Source organism: Bos indicus, chromosome 15 (genome assembly GCF_029378745.1).
Source record: "Bos indicus isolate NIAB-ARS_2022 breed Sahiwal x Tharparkar chromosome 15, NIAB-ARS_B.indTharparkar_mat_pri_1.0, whole genome shotgun sequence".
Taxonomy (NCBI): Eukaryota; Metazoa; Chordata; class Mammalia; order Artiodactyla; family Bovidae; genus Bos; species Bos indicus.
Window position 1 is genome coordinate 56,712,440 of NC_091774.1, and position 21,436 is coordinate 56,733,875.

Sequence of the window (21,436 nt, forward strand, 5' to 3'; positions counted from 1 at the left end):
TCAACACTTTATTACTTTATTCATCAGTTAATGGAATTTGCTTTGTTCCCACTTTTTGGTTATTGTGAATAATGCTGCTATGAACATCTTTGTACATTTTTTGGACATGTGTTTTCAATTCTCTTAGTATATACCTAGAAGTAGAATTGTTAGGTTCATATGGTAAATCTGCTTAGCATTTTAAGGAACTGTTTTTCAAAGTGGCTGCATCATTTTACATAGCAGCAATGCATGAAGGTTCCAATTTCTCCACATCTTTCTTTAACATTGGTTTTCTTAGTGTGTGTAAAGTAGTATCTGATTATGGTTATTTATTTGCATTTCTAGTATGGCAAACATGAACATCTTTACATGTGATTATTGGACACTTATAGTTTCACTGCAAGGGCATAGTTGCTCTGCAGCCAACTATGTGTGGGATCTTCCTGGACCAGGGATCAAATCTGTATCCTCTGCATTGGCAGGGGGATTCTAAACCATTGGGCCACCAGGCAAGTCACAACAAAGATTTACTTTTATGTATATTCCTAAGAGTTTATCCTTTTCAGTTCAGTTCAGTTGCTCAGTCGTGTCCGACTCTTTGTGACCCCATAGACTGCAGCGTGCCAGGCTTCTTTTCTATCACCAACTCTCGGAGCTTGCTCAAACTCATGTCCATCGAGTCGGTGATACCATCCAGCCATCTCATCCTCTGACATCCACTTCTCCTCCTACCTTTAATCTTTCCCAGTATCAGGGTCTTTTCCAATGAGTCAGTTCTTCACATCAGGTGCCCAAACTATTGCAGTTCAGCTTCAGCATCAGTCCTTCCAATGAATATTCAGGACTGATCTCCTTTAGGATGGACTGGTTGGATCTCCTTGTAGTCCAAGGGACCCTCAAGAGTCTTCTTCAACACCACAGTTCAAAAGCATCAGTTCTTCGGTGCTCAGCTTTTTTTTATAGTCCAACTCTCACATTCATACATGACTACTGGAAAAATCACAGCTTTGACTAGATGGACCTTTCTCTTGTGGCTTAGCTGGTAAAGAATCCACCTGCAATGAGGGAGACCTGGGTTTGATCCCTGGGTTGGGAAGATCCCTTGGAGAAGGGAATGGCTACCCACTCCAGTATTCTGGCCTGGAGAATTGTTAATTCATTTATAGTTTTAGCTCTTACATGTAAGTCTATGATCCATTTAAATTAATTTTTTTAGGTCATCTATAAAAAAGGAATTTTTTAAGAAGGAATCTCATTTCATTTAGAAGGAATTAGAAGGAATCTCATTTCTTTCTTTTGCATATGGATATCCAGTTGTTGGGCTTCTCTGGTGGCTCAGTGGTAAAGAGTCTGCCTGCCAATGCAGGAGACATGGATTCAATCCCTGGGTGGAGGAAAAGGCAACCTACTCTAGTATTCTTGCCTAGGAAATCCAATGGACAGAGGAGCCTGGTGGGCTACAGTCCATGGGGTCACCAAAAGAGTTGGACATAACTTAGGAGCAAACAACAACATCCAGTTGTTACACCACCAGTTGAAAAGACTATTCCTTCCCTTAGCATACTTGTTGAAAATCAACTGACCATAAATATCTAGTTTATTTCTGGAGTCTTGATTCTGTTCCATTGATCTACTGGTTTATCCATATGCCAGTACTACACTGTTTTGATTGGTGTAGGTTTGTAGTAAGTGTTGAAATCGGGAAGTGTAAATGTTCCTTCTTCTTTTTCGAGATAGTTTTGGTTGCTCTGCTTCCTTATATTTTCACGTATTGCATTAATACTGGGTTGGGGGTAAAGTTTTTTAGAAAAGAGAGAAAGGAAGACAGATATTGCTGAAGGATCTATGAAATCCACTTTGTTTTTTCTCAGTGATACTACTGCAGTTTACCTTTTCTCTTTATTGATCAGTTAATATTTCTTTTGGGCTTCCCTGGTGGCTCAGGGGTAGAGAATTCTGCAATGCAGGAAACATGGGTTCAATCCCTGGGTCTAGAAGATCCCCTGGAGAAGGAAATGGCAAACTACTCTAGTATTCTTGCCTGGGAAATCCCATGGACAGAGGAGCCTGGTAGGCTACAGTCCATTGGGTTGCAAAAGAGTTGGACAGGGTTTATTGACTAAATAGCAACAATAACAAATAATTCTTTTAATTGATTTTTCTCTCCTAAATTTTGTCCTGATCATTGTAGGTCCCCTCTGCCCCCAACTGTTAATGTGCTAGGTATTGATGTAGCCAAGACCTCATCTTCTGCTTTGGGTCACTTGGCTGAGTTAGAGATTCTTTCCACATAATGGCTCCCACAACACCCTAATTTTTGCTTTACTTCTAGCAACAAGTATTATCACAGTCTACAGTTGTGGTCTCTACAGTTTTTATTGAAATCTCATCAGCAAATCACTTGTAGTATGTATTTCTGCATATTCATTTTGAATATACAAGTATATATATAATTTATAAATTATATAAACTTATGATTATTATATATATTAAGGACATACCTGAGACAGAGATTTTAAAGGTCAAGATAAAAAATGACCAGAAATAAAAGTTCTCCCGCTCCTCAGAATTATTTCTCTCTTTAGAGACTGCCATCTTGGATGTCTTCTATTTACCTCCATGTGTTCCTGCTGTTGTTAAGTCCTGTATGACTCTTTACAACTCCATGGACTGTAGTCTATGAGGCTCCTCTATCCGTGGTATTTCCCAGGTAAGAATACTGGAGTGAGTTGCCATTTCCTCCCCGGGGGAATCTTCCTGACCCAGGGATCAAACCTTCGACTCCTGCATTGGCAGGCAGATTCTTTAACACTGAGCTAGCAGGGAAGTTCCCATGTGTTCCTAGCATTCAGCCAAAGGCTGAGTACATAGCAGCTCAATGTCTGCTGTTCAAAAGAAAAATTTTGATATCCTACTATTTCTATTAAACACTCATCCTCTATTCCTAGGTTTGCACACTGCCAGTAAATGTTCTGCATCTATTATCTGCTATAGACATTTTGTAGAGAGGCTGTGGGTTGCCTCAACTCTCCTTGTTTTCTCTTTTACCTTTTATTACATCTTACCTGACTTATTTCTTTAGAAAATATTAAACTGCAGTTGTGTCATCCTTAACTATACTCTGTGTTGCAAAGTGCATGGTCAGGCAGAATCCTGGATGTTAGGAGGTAAAGATGGAAATCAGACTTTCAGATCAGGATGTATCTTTCACTGGAGGATATGAACAAAGGTCAAAGGAGCTATTGAGGGTAAGAGTCAGGAGGGTTTCAGGAAGCCAGATTCTAAAGGACCAGTGGAAATTAGTCAATGGAGAAGAGAGGAAGGCCAGCAGTCCCAGCTGAAAGGCAGGTGCAAAGGCAGGAAGATGGGAATGGATCCTGTACATTGTGAGCTAGGGAAGAGTTTGATGCAGCTGAACTCGAGGGGCAGGGGGCGTGCATTTGTGTTTTAAAAAGATCCCTCCAGCAGCTCTGTGAAGTATTAAGGTCTTGAAGCTGGTAGTAGGGGAGGCTGTGGGTTGCCTGAAGAACAGGGCACAATTATAGATTGCTAGACGGTGGAAACTTCTCGGCTTGGAAGCCCAAAGGGAAGCCGGCTTTAGCGTTCTGGCTGCACTGTTGTTTTAGGCTCTCTAAGTGCCCCCTCCCCCTTCTTTTTTCTGGGACCAGGATTTGTTGTTCCGCAGTGGCTCAGATGGTAAAGAATCTGCCTGAGACGCAAGAGACATGGGTTCGATTCCTGGGTGGGGAAGATACCCTGGAGGAGGAAATGGCAACCCACTCCAGTATTCTTGCCTGGGAAATCCCATGGACAGAGGAATCTGGCGGGCTGCAGTCCATGGGGTCACAAAGAGTCGGACACGACTGAGCGACTGAACTGACTGACACTTACACCTTTATCAGAAAATTATTGTTTGTTTCCTGGGAGTCCCCGGCGGGGCTGGAGTAGGCGGTTTCTGGGCTCCTCTGGAGGCCTGTGACCCAGTAAAGACACTGAGGCGCATCCCTGCACAGGTTTTATCAAGCCAGGGCTTGATTGAAGCCTTCATCCCACCCCCGCCTCAATAAAATCAACCGCCCCTCCTACAGAAGCTCAGAGGTTCAGATAGAAAAGTGCCTCAGGGATGTCAGGAACGCCTAACCCACAGCCAAGGGCGTGTCTAGGCGGGGCCGGCGGCCCAGGTCACACCCCTTCCCGAGAAAAGAGGGGGCAGGGCGGTCCCCGGGCCTCGGCCTGGGCTCTGCGCCGGCCGCGGTGGGCGGGGTCTCTGGCCCGGCGGGTCGCTGACGGCGCCGGGCCCCGCCCCTCAGGGACGGAGGGCGGGCGGGACCCTAGACTAGCGCGCCAGCAGGGCCAGAGCCGGCCTGGGAGCCCGCGGAGCCGATTGCGGCCAGTGGAGCGCTTGGGCGGCGGCGGTGCGCGCGATGGCTCCCGCCGGGGACCGCGAGGGCTACTGGGGTCCAACGACCTCCACGCTGGACTGGTGCGAGGAGAACTACGCGGTGACCTGGTACATCGCAGAGTTCTGTGAGTGCGGGTGCCGGCCTGAGGCGAGAGCGAGGGAGGGAGGGCGCCGGTCTGAGGGGGAGACGCCGCGTGAGGAAGGCAGAGGGCGGACCTGGCCGCCGCGGGAGGCACCGGGCCTGGCCGGGGGAGGTGGCGTAGGGGAGATCGGGCCAGGGGACTGGAACGGGAATGTTGCGGAGGAAGGCAGCAGCTAGAGCAATCCGGAGTGGCGAGTGAGGAGGGCCAGTCTGGACGGGTTGAGGGGCCTTGAGATAGGGGGGCGGAAGAGAAGTGGAGAGCCCTTGCTGGACCTAAGGGGAAAGCCCGAGGGGCAGGGTTGGGAATGGGGACTCCGCTGCCTGAGGGGCGAGTGGGGGCAGCCCAAGAAGGGCTCGGGACAGTGGGGGACTCTGCTCGTTTGAATGAGGGCCCGGGACACCTGCTCCCACTGTTGCTGTCACCACCTTCGTCATAAGGGCGCAGGAGAAGGGAACAGGTCCTGGCTCAATCTTCCCCCAAATACGTGAAAATACGGTCTTTCCCTTCCTCTTTCTCTGTTCTGTGAGACCTCTTCGGTCACTTTACAGGGAACGGTTTTCCCGGTGTCAGATCCCGACCCCTGTCCGTACCCCCCAGCCCACTCCCACCCGGGATATCTTCGGGTACCAGAGATCACCTCCTGTCGGAGTACGATCATTCGTCTATCTCCTTGTGTCCGAAGGTAGACGGCAGCGTCTAGTCAGGACCTTCCGGCTCGTGCCAGGCCTCTATGGGCACAAGGGTTCCAGTCCCTACTCCACCCTGCCTCCTCTCCGACTACCTGACAAAGGTAAAGGTTCTTCTGAGGACAGTACTTGCACTGATTGCACCCACTGAGGACTTGGGGAAGAATCCTCTTCCAGTTGCTGCCCTTGACTGGTTCCTTGGGGCTTTGCGTGTGTATTTCCCCAGATGGACGTTCTTGCCAGGCGAGGAGAGCTCAGGAAAAATCTGCCACTTCTTTTTTGTAGTTTACTTTGGTAAAGTTTTAAGAGCACAATATTTGATCCTTCAGGTACCTGCTTCTGGCAAAGTACATAGAATATTTTTTGGCTCACTATTACTGCCTTCTTTTAATTGGCTCAACTTTCTCAGGACTGGAAGCAAAACCCTTTTTTAGCTAAACTTCCCATTGTTGGATCTTTTCCCCCCAGGCATGTGTTTGGTTTTGTGGGAGAGACAAGACTTTCTTGCCTGCTGATCCTCCTTTATTGGGTTCCCCAGTAATTGACTAGCATTAAAAAAAAAAAAAAGATTGTTTTCAAGACTTTTAGTACCATTTTCTTTAAACTGTGATTTAGGCTGAGAGTTACTTTTCCTGAACTACTAGTTAAATTAATAGTTTTTACATAGTAATGGATGGATATGGACAAAGGGATCATTTGTAGTGTAATTATTTGGCAGCTCAAATGTTGGAAAAGGAAGTGCTTTACATATTTGTTAGATCACTTTGACAAGCCCATACACGGTCCAGAGGAGGTCCATGAGAGAAGGGGCTTAAAATTGTGCTTTCTGAACTAGAAATGTGTAATGTGGAAAAGTGAAACTCAGGAATCTTCAAATGTTATGGGGCTGTAGTATAGAATAGATAAACTTCCTGTATTTTTCTAGAATGTGAAATTAGAGCCTATAGTTGGAAACTACTTGTAAGGGGAGAGATTTTGGTTCAACATAAGGAAAATTAAAAAGTTATAATCATTGAATGGATTGATTCGAGAGGTAGAGGGCTTTCTGTCACTAAAAGTGTTAAAACAGACCTTGCTAGGCTAATTCACATAGAATAGTTTAGAGGGAATTAATTGTTTGGTGGGCTTCACTGATGGCTCAGTGGTAAAGAATCCGCCTGCCAATGCAGGAGACTTGGGTTTGGTCTCTGGGTCAGGAAGATCTGGGGAGGAGAAAATGGCAGCACACTCCACTATTCTTGCCTGGAAAATTCCATGGACAGAGGAGCCTGGTGGGCTACAGTCCGTGGGGCCACAGAAGAGTCAGGCATGACTTAGCAACTAAACAACTGTTTGGTGGAGAAAAGGGATTGGCTTCAGTTGGACTTGAGGTCCTTTGCAGCTTTATGGGTCAATATAGGTAATAATGACTGTTAGTTTAGAGTCAAGGATTAGAATCAAAAGAGAAAACTGACAGTTAAGTCATGTGAGATATGAGAGAGCAAGATACTATTGTTCTGACAGATAGCTCTGAGAAATGGGAAATGGCTTTGGTTCTTAATGTCCTCAGAAGAGGAAACTCTGAGCAGACTAGGTATCAGGGAATGCAAGAAGAGGATGAGTGAGTGTTGGCTGCCTTTTGCACATGTACCATGGAAGAAAATGAGCTGAAAGAATTTAAGGGCAGCCTTCTTAACCAGTAAGTAGTGGGTATCTATTCATATCTGAATATGAGACTTTATCTTTGAAAAATAGGCTGATTAATAATGTGTTTGGGCTCTCCAGGTGGCGCATTGGTAAAGAATCTGCGTGCCAATGCAGGAGACATGAGTTTTGATCCCTGGGATTAGGAAGATCCCGTGGAATAGGAAATAGCAACCCACTTCAGTATTCTTGTCTGGAGAATCCTATGGACAGAGGAGCCTGGTGGGCTACAGTCCATGGGTTAGGAAAGAGTTGGACATGACTGAAGCAACTTAGCATGCATGCACAATAATGTGCTTAAAGCAAAGCAACTTTATCATGATTAAAATATTTACAATAATGATAGAAATATTAAGGATAATGATAATGGTGATAATAGCTATATATAAATGCTTACTATGTATCACAATTTGCTAAGCACTTCATATATCTTATCTTTTTTGACATTTACTATAATTCCAAAAAGAAGGCATTATTATCCTTATTTCACAGATTAAGAAATTGAAACCCTAATAAGTAATTTAAGGTTGCAGAAAAGTCGGGTAGAGATAATATTCAAGTTGAGGTCTGACTCTAAAGTTACTATACCATATTATTTCTATCATGTATTCATTGTTTTGCCCCAGCATGCAAGGGATGAGGACAAGCATGAAGTAGTATACTATCACAGATGACAAATTAAATAACTCTTCAGGAAGCCTATCTCTCAGCATTGGGTGTGTGTGTTTTGGGTAATTTAAAAACAGGTTTGGGGAATTGCATGTAAAGATGGCAGCAGTTCTCAGTCACTAAAAACCCTTAAACACAATCTTCTTAACATCATCCAATTTGAGTTCATATTCCTTTTTTATTTAAGCAGATTTTAACAAAGGAAAAGGTAGTTTCTTTCTTTTTTTTAATAGTTTCTTTTTTTTTAAGTTGATAATTCGGCGGGGCTGGGTCTTAGTTGCTGCATGTGAACTCTTAGTTGAAGCATGTGGGATCTAGTTTCCTGACCTGGGAGCAGATCCAGGCCCCCTGCATTGGGAGTGCAGAATCTTAGCCACTGGACCACTAAGGAAGTCCCTTTGATGGTTTCTCTTTAGTTGTGAAATACTAAATACCTTGATGTGCCAGAACTTACAAGTACAGACAGTCCTCACTTTGTTTAGTAGGGTGGGACAATGCAAATGACTATGCAAGTTAAAACCTAGCTAATCAGTCTTAATACTCAATGAGAAAAGTTATGAGTGTTCTGTGACTTTTACAGGTTTTTGTCAAACATTGTAAATCCTCATTGTTAGTCATAAATATATGAAAAAATAAAAAAATATTAAAACATACTTTTTTTTCAGTCACTACGTTGTGTCCGACTGTGATCCCATGGCCTCATGGACTGCAGCACACAAGGCTTCCCTGTCCTTTACTATCTCCCAGAGTTTGCTCAAACTCACGTCCATAGAGTCAGTGATGCCATCCAGCCATCTTATCCTCTGTCATCCCCTTCTCCTCCTGCCCCCAATCCCTCCCAGCATCAGATTCTTTTCTAATGAGTCAACTCTTCGCATGAGGTGGCCAAAGTATTGGAGTTTCAGCTTTAGCATCATTCCTTCCAAAGAACACCCAGGACTGATCTCTTTTAGAATGGACTGGTTGGATCTCCTTGCAGTCCAAGGGACTCTCAAGAGTCTTCTCCAACACCACTGTTCAAAAGCATCAATTCTTCGGTGCTCAGCTTTCTTCACAGTCCAACTCTCACATCCATACATGACCACTGGAAAAACCATAGCCTTGACTAGACGGACCTTTGTTGGCAAAATAATGTCTCTGCTTTTGAATATGCTATCTAGATTGGTTATAACTTTCCTTCCAAGGAGTAAGTGTCTTTTAATTTCATGGCTGCAATCACCATCTGCAGTGATTTTGACATTAAAATCATTGAGAATTAAAATGTTTTATTTCTATGTCAAAGAACTGATCTAGAGTAGTCTGAGTAGTACTTGCCTTCTTGTCATGTAACCTATGATATGGAATGAGTACTTTTTTTTTTTGCTTCTGTGCCTTGGTGGATTGTCTTGATCCTTTCTAAGTTTGGATCACTTTTCAACATTTCATTCTTAGCACTTTGTGGAATATTTCTGAGAGTTCCTTTAATGCACAGTTTTTGCTGGTGTCACTTCTGGTCCTTTTCTTCATTCTTTTCTCACAACCAGTTTCTTTTGTAACTCCATTTATGTTTGAATTTTTTTTTCTAACACGGTTACTTTTTAAAAAAATTTTATTGAAGTATAGTTGATTAACAGTGTTGTGTTAATTTCAGCAAATGTGCAGCAAAGTGATTCAGTTATACATATGTACATTCTTTTTCATATTCTTTTCCTTCATGGTGTATCACAGGATATGGAATGTAGTTCTCTGAGCTATACAGTGGGACCTTGTTTGTCCATTCTCTGTGTAATAGTTGAAGTGAAGTGAAGTCGCTCAGTCGTGTCCGACTCTTTTCGACCTCATGGACTGTAGCCTACAAGGCTCCTCTGTTCATGGAATTTTCCAGGCAATAGTACTGGAGTGGGTTGCCATTTCCTTCCTGGGGATCTTTCCCACCCAGGGCTCGAACCTGGGTCTCCCACATTGCAGGCAGACACTTTACTGTCTGAATCACCAGGGAAGCCCATATAATAGTTTGCACCTGCTAATCTCAAACTTCCAGTCATCCCTCCCCCACCTCTAACACTACTACTTTTTTTTGTTTCTTTTCTGCATTTTCATCATTGTTGGCCTGTTCCACCTTTCAATTATCCATTTTTGTAAAATGCCACGTATATTCCTCACCGGGAGACTAGGAGGCAACTTAGCTACATACTTTGCCCTCTGTACGTGAACTGAAGAGCAGATGTGCAGTGACTAAACACCAAGAGACTTTGCCTTGGGCTAGGATTATTCAAGCTAGATAGGCTTGGCTCTTCTTACAGATTTGCTGCCCCTCTCCCCATCCTGTTCACAGGAGTTGAGCAGAAGGGAAGCAGGGCAATCAGTCTTTCACCGCTATGATGGGATTCTCTTAGATTGGATGAAACAACTATCCTTTGTTGCCAATGCAGCAGGAGACTAGAGAGGCTTTAACCAGCTACCTCTGCCATACACATGTGCTACTTGTGTCTTATTGCACACTTTTCCTTCCTTTTTTCAGGCCCTTTCCTACTGTCTTCTCTGAATAGTGGCCTCTAGGAATTGAGCATACTTCAGGCTTCTTTTGGCCCTGGGGTTCTGTGGGCTTGGTGGAGGTGGTGTCCCTGTCACCTTAAGGAAACAGTCTTTTTCCTGAGAGTTATTGACAAGCAAACAGCACTGCCTCTGACTCATGGCTCAGAAACACCACTGAAGAATGAAGGCTAAATGGAGGGCCAAATTCATGGTACCAGAGGGTTTGGATTTAATGTATACAAGTCAGAGATGGCCAGTAAATTGTTTCAGTTGCTGTGATGAATATATGTATACATTGGAACGCAAGGAAGGGGGGTACTTATTAAAAACTTAATGCATAAGGGCTTTACAGTGTTAGTGCTGGAAGAACAGCTAGCTGTTTGTATACTTATTTATTAATCATTGTGGAAAAACACACGTAACATAAAATTTACCATTGTAACCATTTTTCACTGTACAGTTCTGTAGTGTTAAGTACGTTGACATCGTTGCCCAACCAATCTCTGTGACTCTTTTCATCTTGCAGAACTGAAACCCCAAATCCATTTAACAACTCCATTTCCCTCCTTCCTCCCTACCCCTAGACCCTGGCAACCAGTCTTCTGCTTTCTGTCTTTATGAATTTATATAAGTGGGATCAGCAGTGGGTTTTTTATTTGCAACTGGCTTATTTCATTTAGCATAATGCCCTTATGTAGCATTTTGTACCATGTATTAGAATTTCCTTCTTTCCAAAGGCTGAATAATATTTCATTATATGTGTACACTGCATTTTGCTTATCCATTCATCCACTGATGGACACATGGGTTGCTTCCTCCTCTTGGCTCTAGTGAATAGTGAGGCTGTGACATGGGTGTACAAATATCTCTTTGACCCAAAAGTGGAATCTCTGGTTCATATGGTGATATTGCAGCTATTTTAACCTTTTCATTAGAAAAAAATCATTTTATATTTTATTATTTTCTTTTTTGGGCAATTTATTATTTTTCTTATATAAATTGTAACTTAATATTCTACATAAATTATAATTATTAATGTACTTTATCCCTATTTAAAATAATCAAAAGCACATGTGACTGTCAATCAGAGGATATGTTACTACACTGTATTGATTCATATAAGATATATAAGGTAATATATTACCTTAATGTATTGCTTTAATTCTAGTCCAAAGAAAAGCAGCATAATATTTTCTTTGCAGCCTTATTTCAGATAAATTTGACTTTTGAGATATTGAAAATAGCCAATAGAAATAGCTAACATTATAGGACACTTATTAGCCAATAGAAAAGCTAACATTATACGACACAATGTGCAAAGCCCTGTGTGTATATTATCTTATAAGAATGATTATTATAATCCTTAAAACTCTTTTAAAGTTTAGGAAGGTTAAGTAACTTGCCCTAGATCACAGACTATTAAGTGGCAGAGCTTAAGTGACCCAAGGGCCATCTAATTCTAAAGCTATCCTCTTAACTTATCTTGCCTCCTTCCATTACTACTTTTTCAGACTTCAGTGAGTCCAGGGACCTCAGGTTCATAACTAGTGGTCTAACCTCATTTTACATATAAAGAGAAGAACCTTGAGAGTTAACATGATTTGCCCAAGATTATATTGCAAATTAGTTATGAAACCTAGACCAGAATCCACATTCAGTTGTTTCTCAGTATGGTAGAAATGGTAGAGCTGAGGAGGATGATGTCATATCTTGTTGATGTCATACTGTTAATGAGTTACCAGGTCATAGGACTTCCTCAGAACAAAAAGTGTGCCTAATGAATTATTTTTTTGTTGTGAAAATACCTAACAACTATAGAGTGCTTTACAGTAGTGCTGCTCAGATTTTCATGTGCATGTGAATTACCTAGAGGTCTTGTTAAAATGCATATTCCAGTACAGTAAGTCTGGAATGTAGCCTTGCTGCTGCTGCTAAGTTGTCATTTCCGACTCTGTGTGACCCCATAGACTGCAACCCACCAGGCTCCCCGTCCCTGGGATTCTCCAGGCAAGAACACTGGAGTGGGTTGCCATTTCTTTCTCCAATGCATGAAAGTGAAAAGTGAAAGTGAAGTCGCTCAGTCGTGTCCGACCCTCAGCGACCCCATGGACTGCAGCCTTCCAGGCTCCTCCATCCATGGGATTTTCCAGGCAGGAGTACTGGAGTGGGGTGCCATTGCCTTCTACGGGAATGTAGCCTTAGATTCTGCATTTCTTATAAGCTATCAAGTCATTACTATCAAGTCTTATAAGCTATCAAGTCTGGAGATTATACTTGGGAGAAGCCAGACTTTATAGTTCACAAAGCATTATTCTTTTTTTCCTATGGGATATAAGTATCATCCCTGTTTGTAGGTAAGAAATCAAGTTCAAAAGGATAAATGACTTGTTCAGGATCATAGGGCTGGTACTGGAATCTAGGATTCTAACTTGAAAATCAAGTTAGGTGTTGCTCACCACCCTCTTCCCCAACCTTGCTTCCAGGAATAACAGGCCAAAAACACTGCATGTGAAGAAAAGTTTGAAAATGATGGTCCTAGGTCATGAGCCAAATTGAATTTAAAATTGAATGTATTACATTTTCATTTTGGAAACAGTTTTCATTTGTTCCTGATATCTAAGCCAAGCTCAAGCCAAACTATCTTTTAGACTTTGGTCTATATTTAGAAAGCCTTCAAAGAAATAGAGGAAAACAACAGAATGGGAAAGACTAGAAATCTCTTCAAGAAAATTAAAGATACCAAGGAAATGCTTCATGCATGGATGGGCATGATAAAGACAGAAATGGTAAGGACCTAACAGAAACAGTAGAGATTAAGACGAGGTGGCAAGAACACACAGAAGAACAATACAAAAAAGGTCTTAATGACCCAGATAACCATGATGGTGTGGTCGCTCACCTAGAGACAAATATCCTGGAGTGTGAAGTCAAGTAGGCCTTAGGAAGCATTACTACGAACAAAGCTAGTGGAGGTGATGGAATTCCAACTGAGCTATTTCAAATCCTAAAAGATGATGCTATTAAAGTGCTGCACTCAATATGCCAGCAAGTTTGGAAAACTCAGCAGTGGCCACTGGACTGGGAAAGGTCAGTTTTCATTCCAATTCCAAAGAAAGATGATGCCAAAGAATGTTCAAACTACCATACAGTTGTTCTCATTTCACAGACTATTAAGATTATGCTCAAAATCCTTCAGGCTAGGGTTCAGCAGTTATGTGATCAAAGAAATTCCAGATGTACAAGCTGGGTTTTGAAGAGGCAGAGGTACCAGAGATCAAATTGCCAACATTTGTTGTATCATAGAGAAAGCAAGGGAATTCCAGGAAAACATCTGCTTCATTGACCAGGTGAAAACCTTTGACTGTGTGGATCACAACAAACTGTGGAAAATTCTTAAGAGATGAAAGTACCAGATCACCTTACTTGACTCTTGAGAAGCCTATATGCAGGTCAAAAAGCAGCAGTTAGAACCACACATGGAACAACTGACTGTTCCAAATTGGGAAAGGAGTATGACAAGGCTGTATATTGTCACCCTGCTTATTTAACTTATGTGGAGTGGTGGTGGTTTAGTTGCTAAATCATATCTGACTCTTGTGACCCTGTTGACTGTAGCCTGCCAGGCTCCTCTGTCTATGGGATTCTCTAGGCAAGAATACCGGAGAAGGCAATGGCACCCCACTCCAGTACTTTTGCCTGGAAAATCCCATGGATGGAGGAGCCTGGTAGGCTGCAGTCCATGGGGTCACTGAGGGTCGGACACAACTGGGTGACTTCACTTTCACTTTCACTTTTCACTTTCATGCATTGGAGAAGGAAATGGCAACCCACTCCAGTGTTCTTGCCTGGAGAATCCCAGGGACGGCGGAGCCTGGTGGGCTGCCGTCTATGGGGTCGTACAGAGTTGGACATGACTGAAGCAACTTAGCAGCAGCAGCAGCGGCAGCAGACAAGAATACTGGAGTGGGTTGCAATTTCCTTCTTCAGGGGATCTTCACAACCCAGGGATCGAACCCAGGTCTCCTGCATTGCAGGCAGATTTTTACCAACTGAGCTACAAGGGAAACTCATATGTGGAGCATATCATGTGAAATGTCAGGTTGTATGAATCACAAGCTGGAATCAAGACTGCTGAAGAAATGGCAACAACCTCAGATATGCAGATACCACCACTCTAATGGCAGAAAGTGAAGAGGAACTAAAGAGCCTCTTGATGAGAGTGAAAGAGGAGAGTGAAAAAGCTGGCTTGAAACTCAACATTCAAAAAACTGAAATCATGGCATCTGGTCCTATCACTTCATGGCAAATAGAAGGGGAGAAAATGGAAACAGTGACAGAATTTATTTTCTTGGGCTCTAAAATCACTGTGGACAGTGATTGCAGCCATGAAATTAAGAGATGCTTGCTCCTTGGAAGGAAAGCTATGACAAACCTAGACAGAGTATTAAAAAGTAAAGATATCACTTTGCCGACACAGGTCTGTATAGTCAAAGCTAAGGTATTTCTAGTAGTCTTGTATGGATGTGAAAATTGGACCATAAAGAAGGCTGAATGCCAAAGAATTGATACTTTTGAAGTGTAGTACTGGAGAAGACTCTTGAGAGTCCCTTGGACAGCAAGGAGATCAAACCAGTCATTCCTAAAGGAAATCAACCCGTGTATTCATTGGAAGGATTGTTGCTGAAGCTGAAGCTCTAATATGGTGGCTATGTGATGCAAAAAGCCAACTTATTGGGAAAGATTCTAATGTTGGGAAAGATTGAAGGCAAAAGGAGAAGGGGATGGCAGAGGATGAGATAGATAGATAGCATCACCAACTCACTGAACATGAATTTGAGCAAACTCAGGGCAATAGTGGAGGACAGAGGAACCTGGTGTGCTGCAGTCCACGGGGTCTCAAAAAGTCGGATACAACTTAGCCACTGGACAACAACTGTATTTAGTAATTAGTTGTAATATAGTAGTCCTTACTTATGTTCCAAGACCTTTAAGGGATGCCTGAAACAGCCTTCTATAGTAGACCTTCCTTATGTTCCAAGACCCTTAAGGGATGCCTGAAACAGCCGTATATGGTAGACCCTTGAACAACCCCAATCCTCTATATAGTTGAAAATCCACATACTGATTTACAGTTAGCCCTCTATATCCCTGGTTCTGCATCTGTGGTTTCAGCCAACTGTGGATTGTGTAGTGTTGTAGTATGTATTTATTGAAAAAAATCCACACAGAGTGGATTTGCACCATTCTAGCCAGTTTTTGTTCAAGGGTCAACTGTATGTACTATGTTTTTTCTTATATACACTTAAGATAAAATTAATTTATAAATTAAGCTCAATAAGAGATGAATAACAGCTAATAATAGAACAGTTATGCAAAATACTGTAATAAAAGTTATGTGACTGTGGTCTCTCAGAATATCTTATTGTACAGTTCAGTTCAGTTCAGTCACTCAATCGTGTCCGACCCTTTGTGACCCCATGAATCGCAGCATGCCAGGCCTCCCTGTCGATCACCAACTCCCGGAGTTCACCCAAACTCATGTCCATCGAGTTGGTGATGCCATCCAGCCATCTCATCCTCTGTCTTCCCCTTCTCCTCCTGCCCCCAATCCCTCCCAGCATCAGGGTTTTTTCCAATGAGTCAACTCTTCACATGAGGTGGCCAAAGTATTGGAGTTTCAGACTCAGCATCAGTCCTTCCAATGAACACCCAGGACTGATCTCCTTTAGAATGGACTGGTTGGATCTCCTTGCAATCCAAGGGACTCTCAAGAGTCTTCTCCAACACCACTGTTCAAAAGCATCAATTCTTCAGTGCTCAGCTTTCTTCATAGTCCAACTCTCACATCCATACATGACCACTGGAAAAACCATAGCCTTGACTAGACGGACCTTTGTTGACAAAGTAATGTCTCTGCTTTTGAATATGCTATCTAGGTTGGTCATAACTTTCCTTCCAAGGAGTAAGCGTCTTTTAATTTCATGGCTGCAATCACCATCTCCAGTGATTTTGGAGCCCAAAAAAATAAAGTCTGACACTGTTTCCCCATCTTGCTACTGTAGGAATGCCCAATTTAAAGCTTGCCAGTTGAAGAGAATTATGACCTTGATAAAGGATGACTGTTCTTTGGTTAAGAGCAGCCATAATTAGGTAAACATTTGGCCCCTTTTTGCCCTTCCTTCAGCTTGTGTTCTTTTTCTTCAGAAGTAACCACTATCTTAATTCAGTGTTTCATTTCCTAGCCTTTTACCACTCATGCATTCCTAAAACACACAGTTTAAGTTTGCTTGTTTTACTTTTTATGTGAGTGAAATTTTGTGTATATATATATATATATATATGTTCTTCTGCAACTTTTTTTTTTTTTTTCACTCAAATTGTGGTCCTTAGTATCATCCATGTTCCTGAGAATTACTTACATTGATAAGTTAGATAGTTGATTTTTCTCTTAACTGTTGTTTAGAATTTCACTGTATGTACACAAATCCTTGGCTACTTCTCTGTTTAAGAGGTAAAATTTAATTATTACACCTTCTCCTGAGTGTGGGCCAAATTTAGTGCCTTGTTTCTAATAAAATAAATTAGAAGTAATGTGATGAAACTTTGCACACTAGGTTATAAAAGGCATGACTACTTCCCTCTTGTCCTGTTTCTTGGATCACTCATTCTGGGGGAAGCAAGCCCTCATGTCGTGAAAAGTCTATGTAGTGAGGAGCTGAGGCCTCCAGCCAATAGCCAGGAGAATTAGCCATCTTGAAAGTTGATCTTCCATGTCCATTTAGGCCTTCAGAAGACTTTGGAGCTGGCCAGCATTTTGACTGTGTCCCCAGGAAAGATCCTGAATCTGAACTGCTTCCATATTTTTGAAGCAAATTATGTGATGTGATAATTGTTTGATGGTTTAAGCTGCTAAGTTTTGAAGTAATCTGTTAAATAAAATAGATAATGCATCAGTTTTTATTTTAAAAGCCTACTGGGATTGTGTTATATCTGTAAATCAGTTTGAGGAAAACAGACATCTTAAAAATGTGAGTCTTATAATCCACCATCTTTTATTTCTCCATGTATGTAGGTCTCCTTTAATTTCTCTCAATAGTTTTCATTGTGGAGGTCTTAAACATCTTGTTAAATTTATTTCTAAGTGTTTTATATTTTTTGATGTTCTTATCAATTGTATTTTTAAGATTTCATGTTTCTCATTGTTGCTAGCATAAAGATTTAAAATTGATTTTTGTTTATCATCCTTCTATCTTCTACCTTGCTAAACTTGGTTATTAATTTTTTGTCACTAAGTAAACAATCATGTAATCTGTGAATAGAAATTTCACTTCCTTCTTTTCAATCTTTTTGCATTTTTTTCTTGCCTTATTACATGGGCTAGGTCCTTCTAGTACATAGTTGAATAGAAGTGACATGAGCATAAAGCTTTGTCTTTCCTTGTTTAAGGAGGAAAGCCTTAAATGATTCATTATTAGATATGATGGGGTTTTTTCTGTTGTTATTATTAGATAAACTCTAGGTTTTTTTTTAGACCTCTTGTTGAGGAAATTCTTTTCTTTTCCTGACTTGCTTGAGTTTTATCATGAGTGGGTTTTGAATTTTGTCAAATAGTATTCTATATCTATTGAAGTGATTTTGTCCTTTATGTTAACATGATGAATGAAATTTATTTTTTTTTATTTCACTGATGGACAAACTTTGCATCTCTGGCCCATTTGGATATGATATATTATCATCTACATCTATGTCTGGGTTTGATTTGCCAGTACAGTTGCCCCTTAAACAACATGGATTAGAACTGTGTGGGTCTACTTTTATGGGGATTTTTTTCCCAGTGAATATGTGCTACAGTTCTGCATGGCCTGTGGTTGGTTGAATCTGCCAATATGGAATCCATGGGCACAGAGCCCATGGGTGGAGTGTGACTGTAAAGTTCTGCTCAGATTTTTGACTGCTTGGAGGGTTGGTGCCCCTAACCCTGTGTTGTTCAATGGTCAGCTGTGTTTTTGGCAAGGATTTTGTGTCTTTGTGAGAGATAATGGTCTATAATTTTGTTTTTTGTTATGCTTCTTTTGTCAGTTTTTATAGATTGTATTTTTCAAGAAATTAATTTTATGTAAATTGTTGAATTTTCTGATATTCTCTTATTGCTCTTTTAATGTCTGTAGAATATAAGGTGATCTCTGCTCTTTCATTCTTCATATTGGTAATCTGTATATTCTCTTTCTTGTTGATTAATTATCCTAGTGGTTTATTAAATGTTGTTTATCATGGCAGATGTACAACCTCTTGCTACTAATATGTTAATTTTCTCCATTTTTTTATTCTATTCTCTTTTTACCTTATTTCTTATTCAGTGTATTTTTTTTTTGTAGTTTCATGAGGTATAAGCTTAGAATAGTAATTGTAGACCTTATTTTTCAAAACAGAATCATTTATAGTTACAAATTTTTTTAATATACTGTAACTATACAACACATTTTTATATGCTTTATTTCTATTCTTCCTATGATTCCTTTTAAGTGACTCATAGGTTAAAGAATAAATCACAGGGGATGTAGAAATAAACTATTGATTATTTTGTCTAATTCCCGAATATTTGAAATTTGCAAGTTGTTTTTTTTTTGTTACTGATCTCTGGTTTAATTTCATTATGTTCAGAAAATATTATTAAATTATTCTAAACTTTTTGGCTTGTTTTATGGCTCTTCATAACCCACTGCAGTGTTCTTGCCTGGAGAATCCCACGGATGGTGGAGCCTGTTGGGCTGCCATCTATGGGGTCACACAGAGTCGGACATGACTGAAGTGACTCAGCAGCAGCAGCAGCATGGCTCTTCATATTGTATACTTGGTGAATGTTTCACATGATTTTGAAAATAATTTATATTCTGCTCTTTGTGCATGTAGTAATTCTATAAATGTCAGGTCAAATTGGTTGATAGTGTTGTTTAAGTCTTCTGTATGAGTTCAGTTCAGTTCAGTCGCTCAGTTGTGTCCGACTCTTTGCGACCCCTTGAACTGCAGCACACCAGGCCTCCTTGTCCATCACCAACTCCTGGAGCTTACTCAAACTCATGTCCATTGAGTCGGTGATGCTATCCAACCAGCTCATCCTCTGTCATCCCCTTCTCCTGCCCTCAATCTTTCCGAGCATCAGGGTCTTTTCCAGTGAGTCAGTTTTTCGCATTGGCCAGAGTATTGGAGTTTCAGCTTCAGCATCAGTCCTTCCAGTGAATATTCAGGACTGATTTCCTGTATATTTACTGATATATCTGTGTACCTCTATTAATTATTGAGAGGAGTATTGGAATCACAAATACTATACTACAACTATAGTAGTATATTTTCCTATATCTCCTTTCTATTCTTATATGCTTTGATTTTACATTTTTAGGTTTATACACTTCAGGATGTAATCTTGAGGTACTCACCTTTTATCATTATGAAATGTACTCCTTTTTCTCTGGCAATATCCTAATATTCTGAAGTCTATTTGTCTAATATTAATGTAGCCATTTATCTTTCTTATAACTTGTGTTGGTATGGTACTCTTCTATACTTTTAATTTTATCCTCTTTATTTACTTTAATTAATTCATGTGGCTATGCTGGGTCTTTGTTGCTGTGCTTAGACTTTCTCTAGTTGTAAGAGGGAGCTACTTTCTAGTTGCAGTGCATGGGCTTCTAATTACACTGGCTTCTTTTGTTGTGGAACATGGGCTCTAGGTGCTCAGTAGTTGTGGCCCACGGGCTTAGTTGCCTCATAGCAGGTGGAAACTTCCTGGACCAGGGATCCAACACATGTTTCTTGTATTGGCATGTGGATTCTTAACCACTGGGCCACCAGGGAAGTCCCCGAAAGTGCTTTGCTTATAGTCACTTATAGTTGGCTCTCTCCCTCTCTCCTTTTTTTTTTTTTTGGTCTAGTCTGATAGTCTGATGTTTTTGTTTGTTTGTTTGCCAGGTCAGCGGAGGGGGACGTGCTGTGCAGCTTGCAAAATCTCAGTTTCTTCCACCAATCAGGGGGGTTGAACTTTAACCATTAGGCCACCAGGAAACTCTCTGATGATTTCTGTTTCTTAATTAGTTCATATAGTTAATTGACATTTAATGTAATCATCACTGTGATTAAGTTAACATCTTGCTATTTATTTTGTATTTTTTCATCTCTTTTTTGGGGCTTGTTTTCCCTCACACTTTTCCTGACTTCTTTTAAATTAACTTAGGGGTGTGTGTGTGTTTAGTTGTTTTATTTCATCCTGTTTGCTAGCTTCTCCACTACTTCTCTCTTTAATTCCATTGCAGTTTGCTGTGGAGTTTACAGTATATATCTTTATTATAGTTTACCCTCAAATAATATTATACCACTTAATGTATAATGTTGTAATGTATGCTGCTGCTGCTGCTAAGTTGCTTCAGTCGTGTCCTACTCTGTGCGACCCCATAGATGGCAGCCCACCAGGCTCCCTGGTCCCTGGGATTCTCCAGGCAAGAGTACTGGAGGGGGTTGCCATTGCCTTCTTCATTGTAATGTATGAGTTGGCTTAAAACTCAGCATTCAGAAAACTAAGATCATGGCATCTGGTCCCATCACTTCAGGGCAAATAGATGGGGAAACAGTGGAAACAGTGACAGACTTTATTTTTTTGGGCTACAAAATCACTGTAGATGGTGACTGCAGCTGTGAAATTAAAAGACACTTACTCCGTGGGAGAAAAGCTATGACCAACCTAGACAGCTTATTAAAAAGCAGAGACAAAAATAAAAAGCAGAGACATTACTTTGCCAACAAAGATCTGTCTAGTCAAGGCTGTGGTTTTTCCAGTAGTCATGTATGGCTGTGAGAGTTAGACTATAAAGAAAGCTGAGTACCGAAGAATCTTTTGTACTGTGATTTTGCAGTAGAAGATGCATAATGCACTTTTTTTTTTTTTTTTACTTCTGTTGGTGTGTACTGTATATAGTCTGTGTGCTTCTTGTGAGGAAAATAAACTTTCTTTATAAATGCTCAAAAAAAAAAAAAAAAAAAAGAATTGATGCCTTTGAACTGTGGTGTTGGAGAAGACTCTTGAGAGTCCTTTGGACTGCAAGGAGATCCAACCAGTCCATCCTAAAGGAGATCAGTCCTGAATACTCATTGGAAGGACTGATGCTGAAGCTGAAACTGTGATACTTTGGCCACCTCATGCAAAGAACGGACTTATTGTAAAAGACCCTGATGCTGGGAAAGATTGAAGGCGGGAGGAGAAGGGGACAACAGAGGATGAGATGGTTGGATGGCATTACCGACTCAATGGACATGAGCTTGAGTAAACTCCATGAGTTGGTGATGGACAGGGAGGTCTGGCGTGCTGC

At 41.1% G+C, this 21,436-nt stretch overlaps 1 protein-coding gene across 3 annotated transcripts in view; it reads left to right on the forward strand.

Annotated features, from left to right (window-relative positions):
- The first annotated feature begins 4,278 nt into the window (after positions 1–4,278).
- Positions 4,279–21,436, forward strand: part of ACER3 (alkaline ceramidase 3) — a 157,789-nt gene continuing 140,631 nt past the window's right edge. The window contains exons 1-2 of one of the 3 annotated variants that reach the window (XM_070803950.1): positions 4,279–4,509; positions 5,210–5,317. In XM_070803950.1, the coding sequence (XP_070660051.1) occupies positions 4,407–4,509; positions 5,210–5,317 (211 nt within the window). In that variant the 5' untranslated portion in view covers positions 4,279–4,406. The remainder of the gene's footprint in view (positions 4,510–5,209; positions 5,318–21,436) is intronic. The other 2 variants (XM_070803951.1, XM_019974827.2) reach the window with 2 other exon arrangements.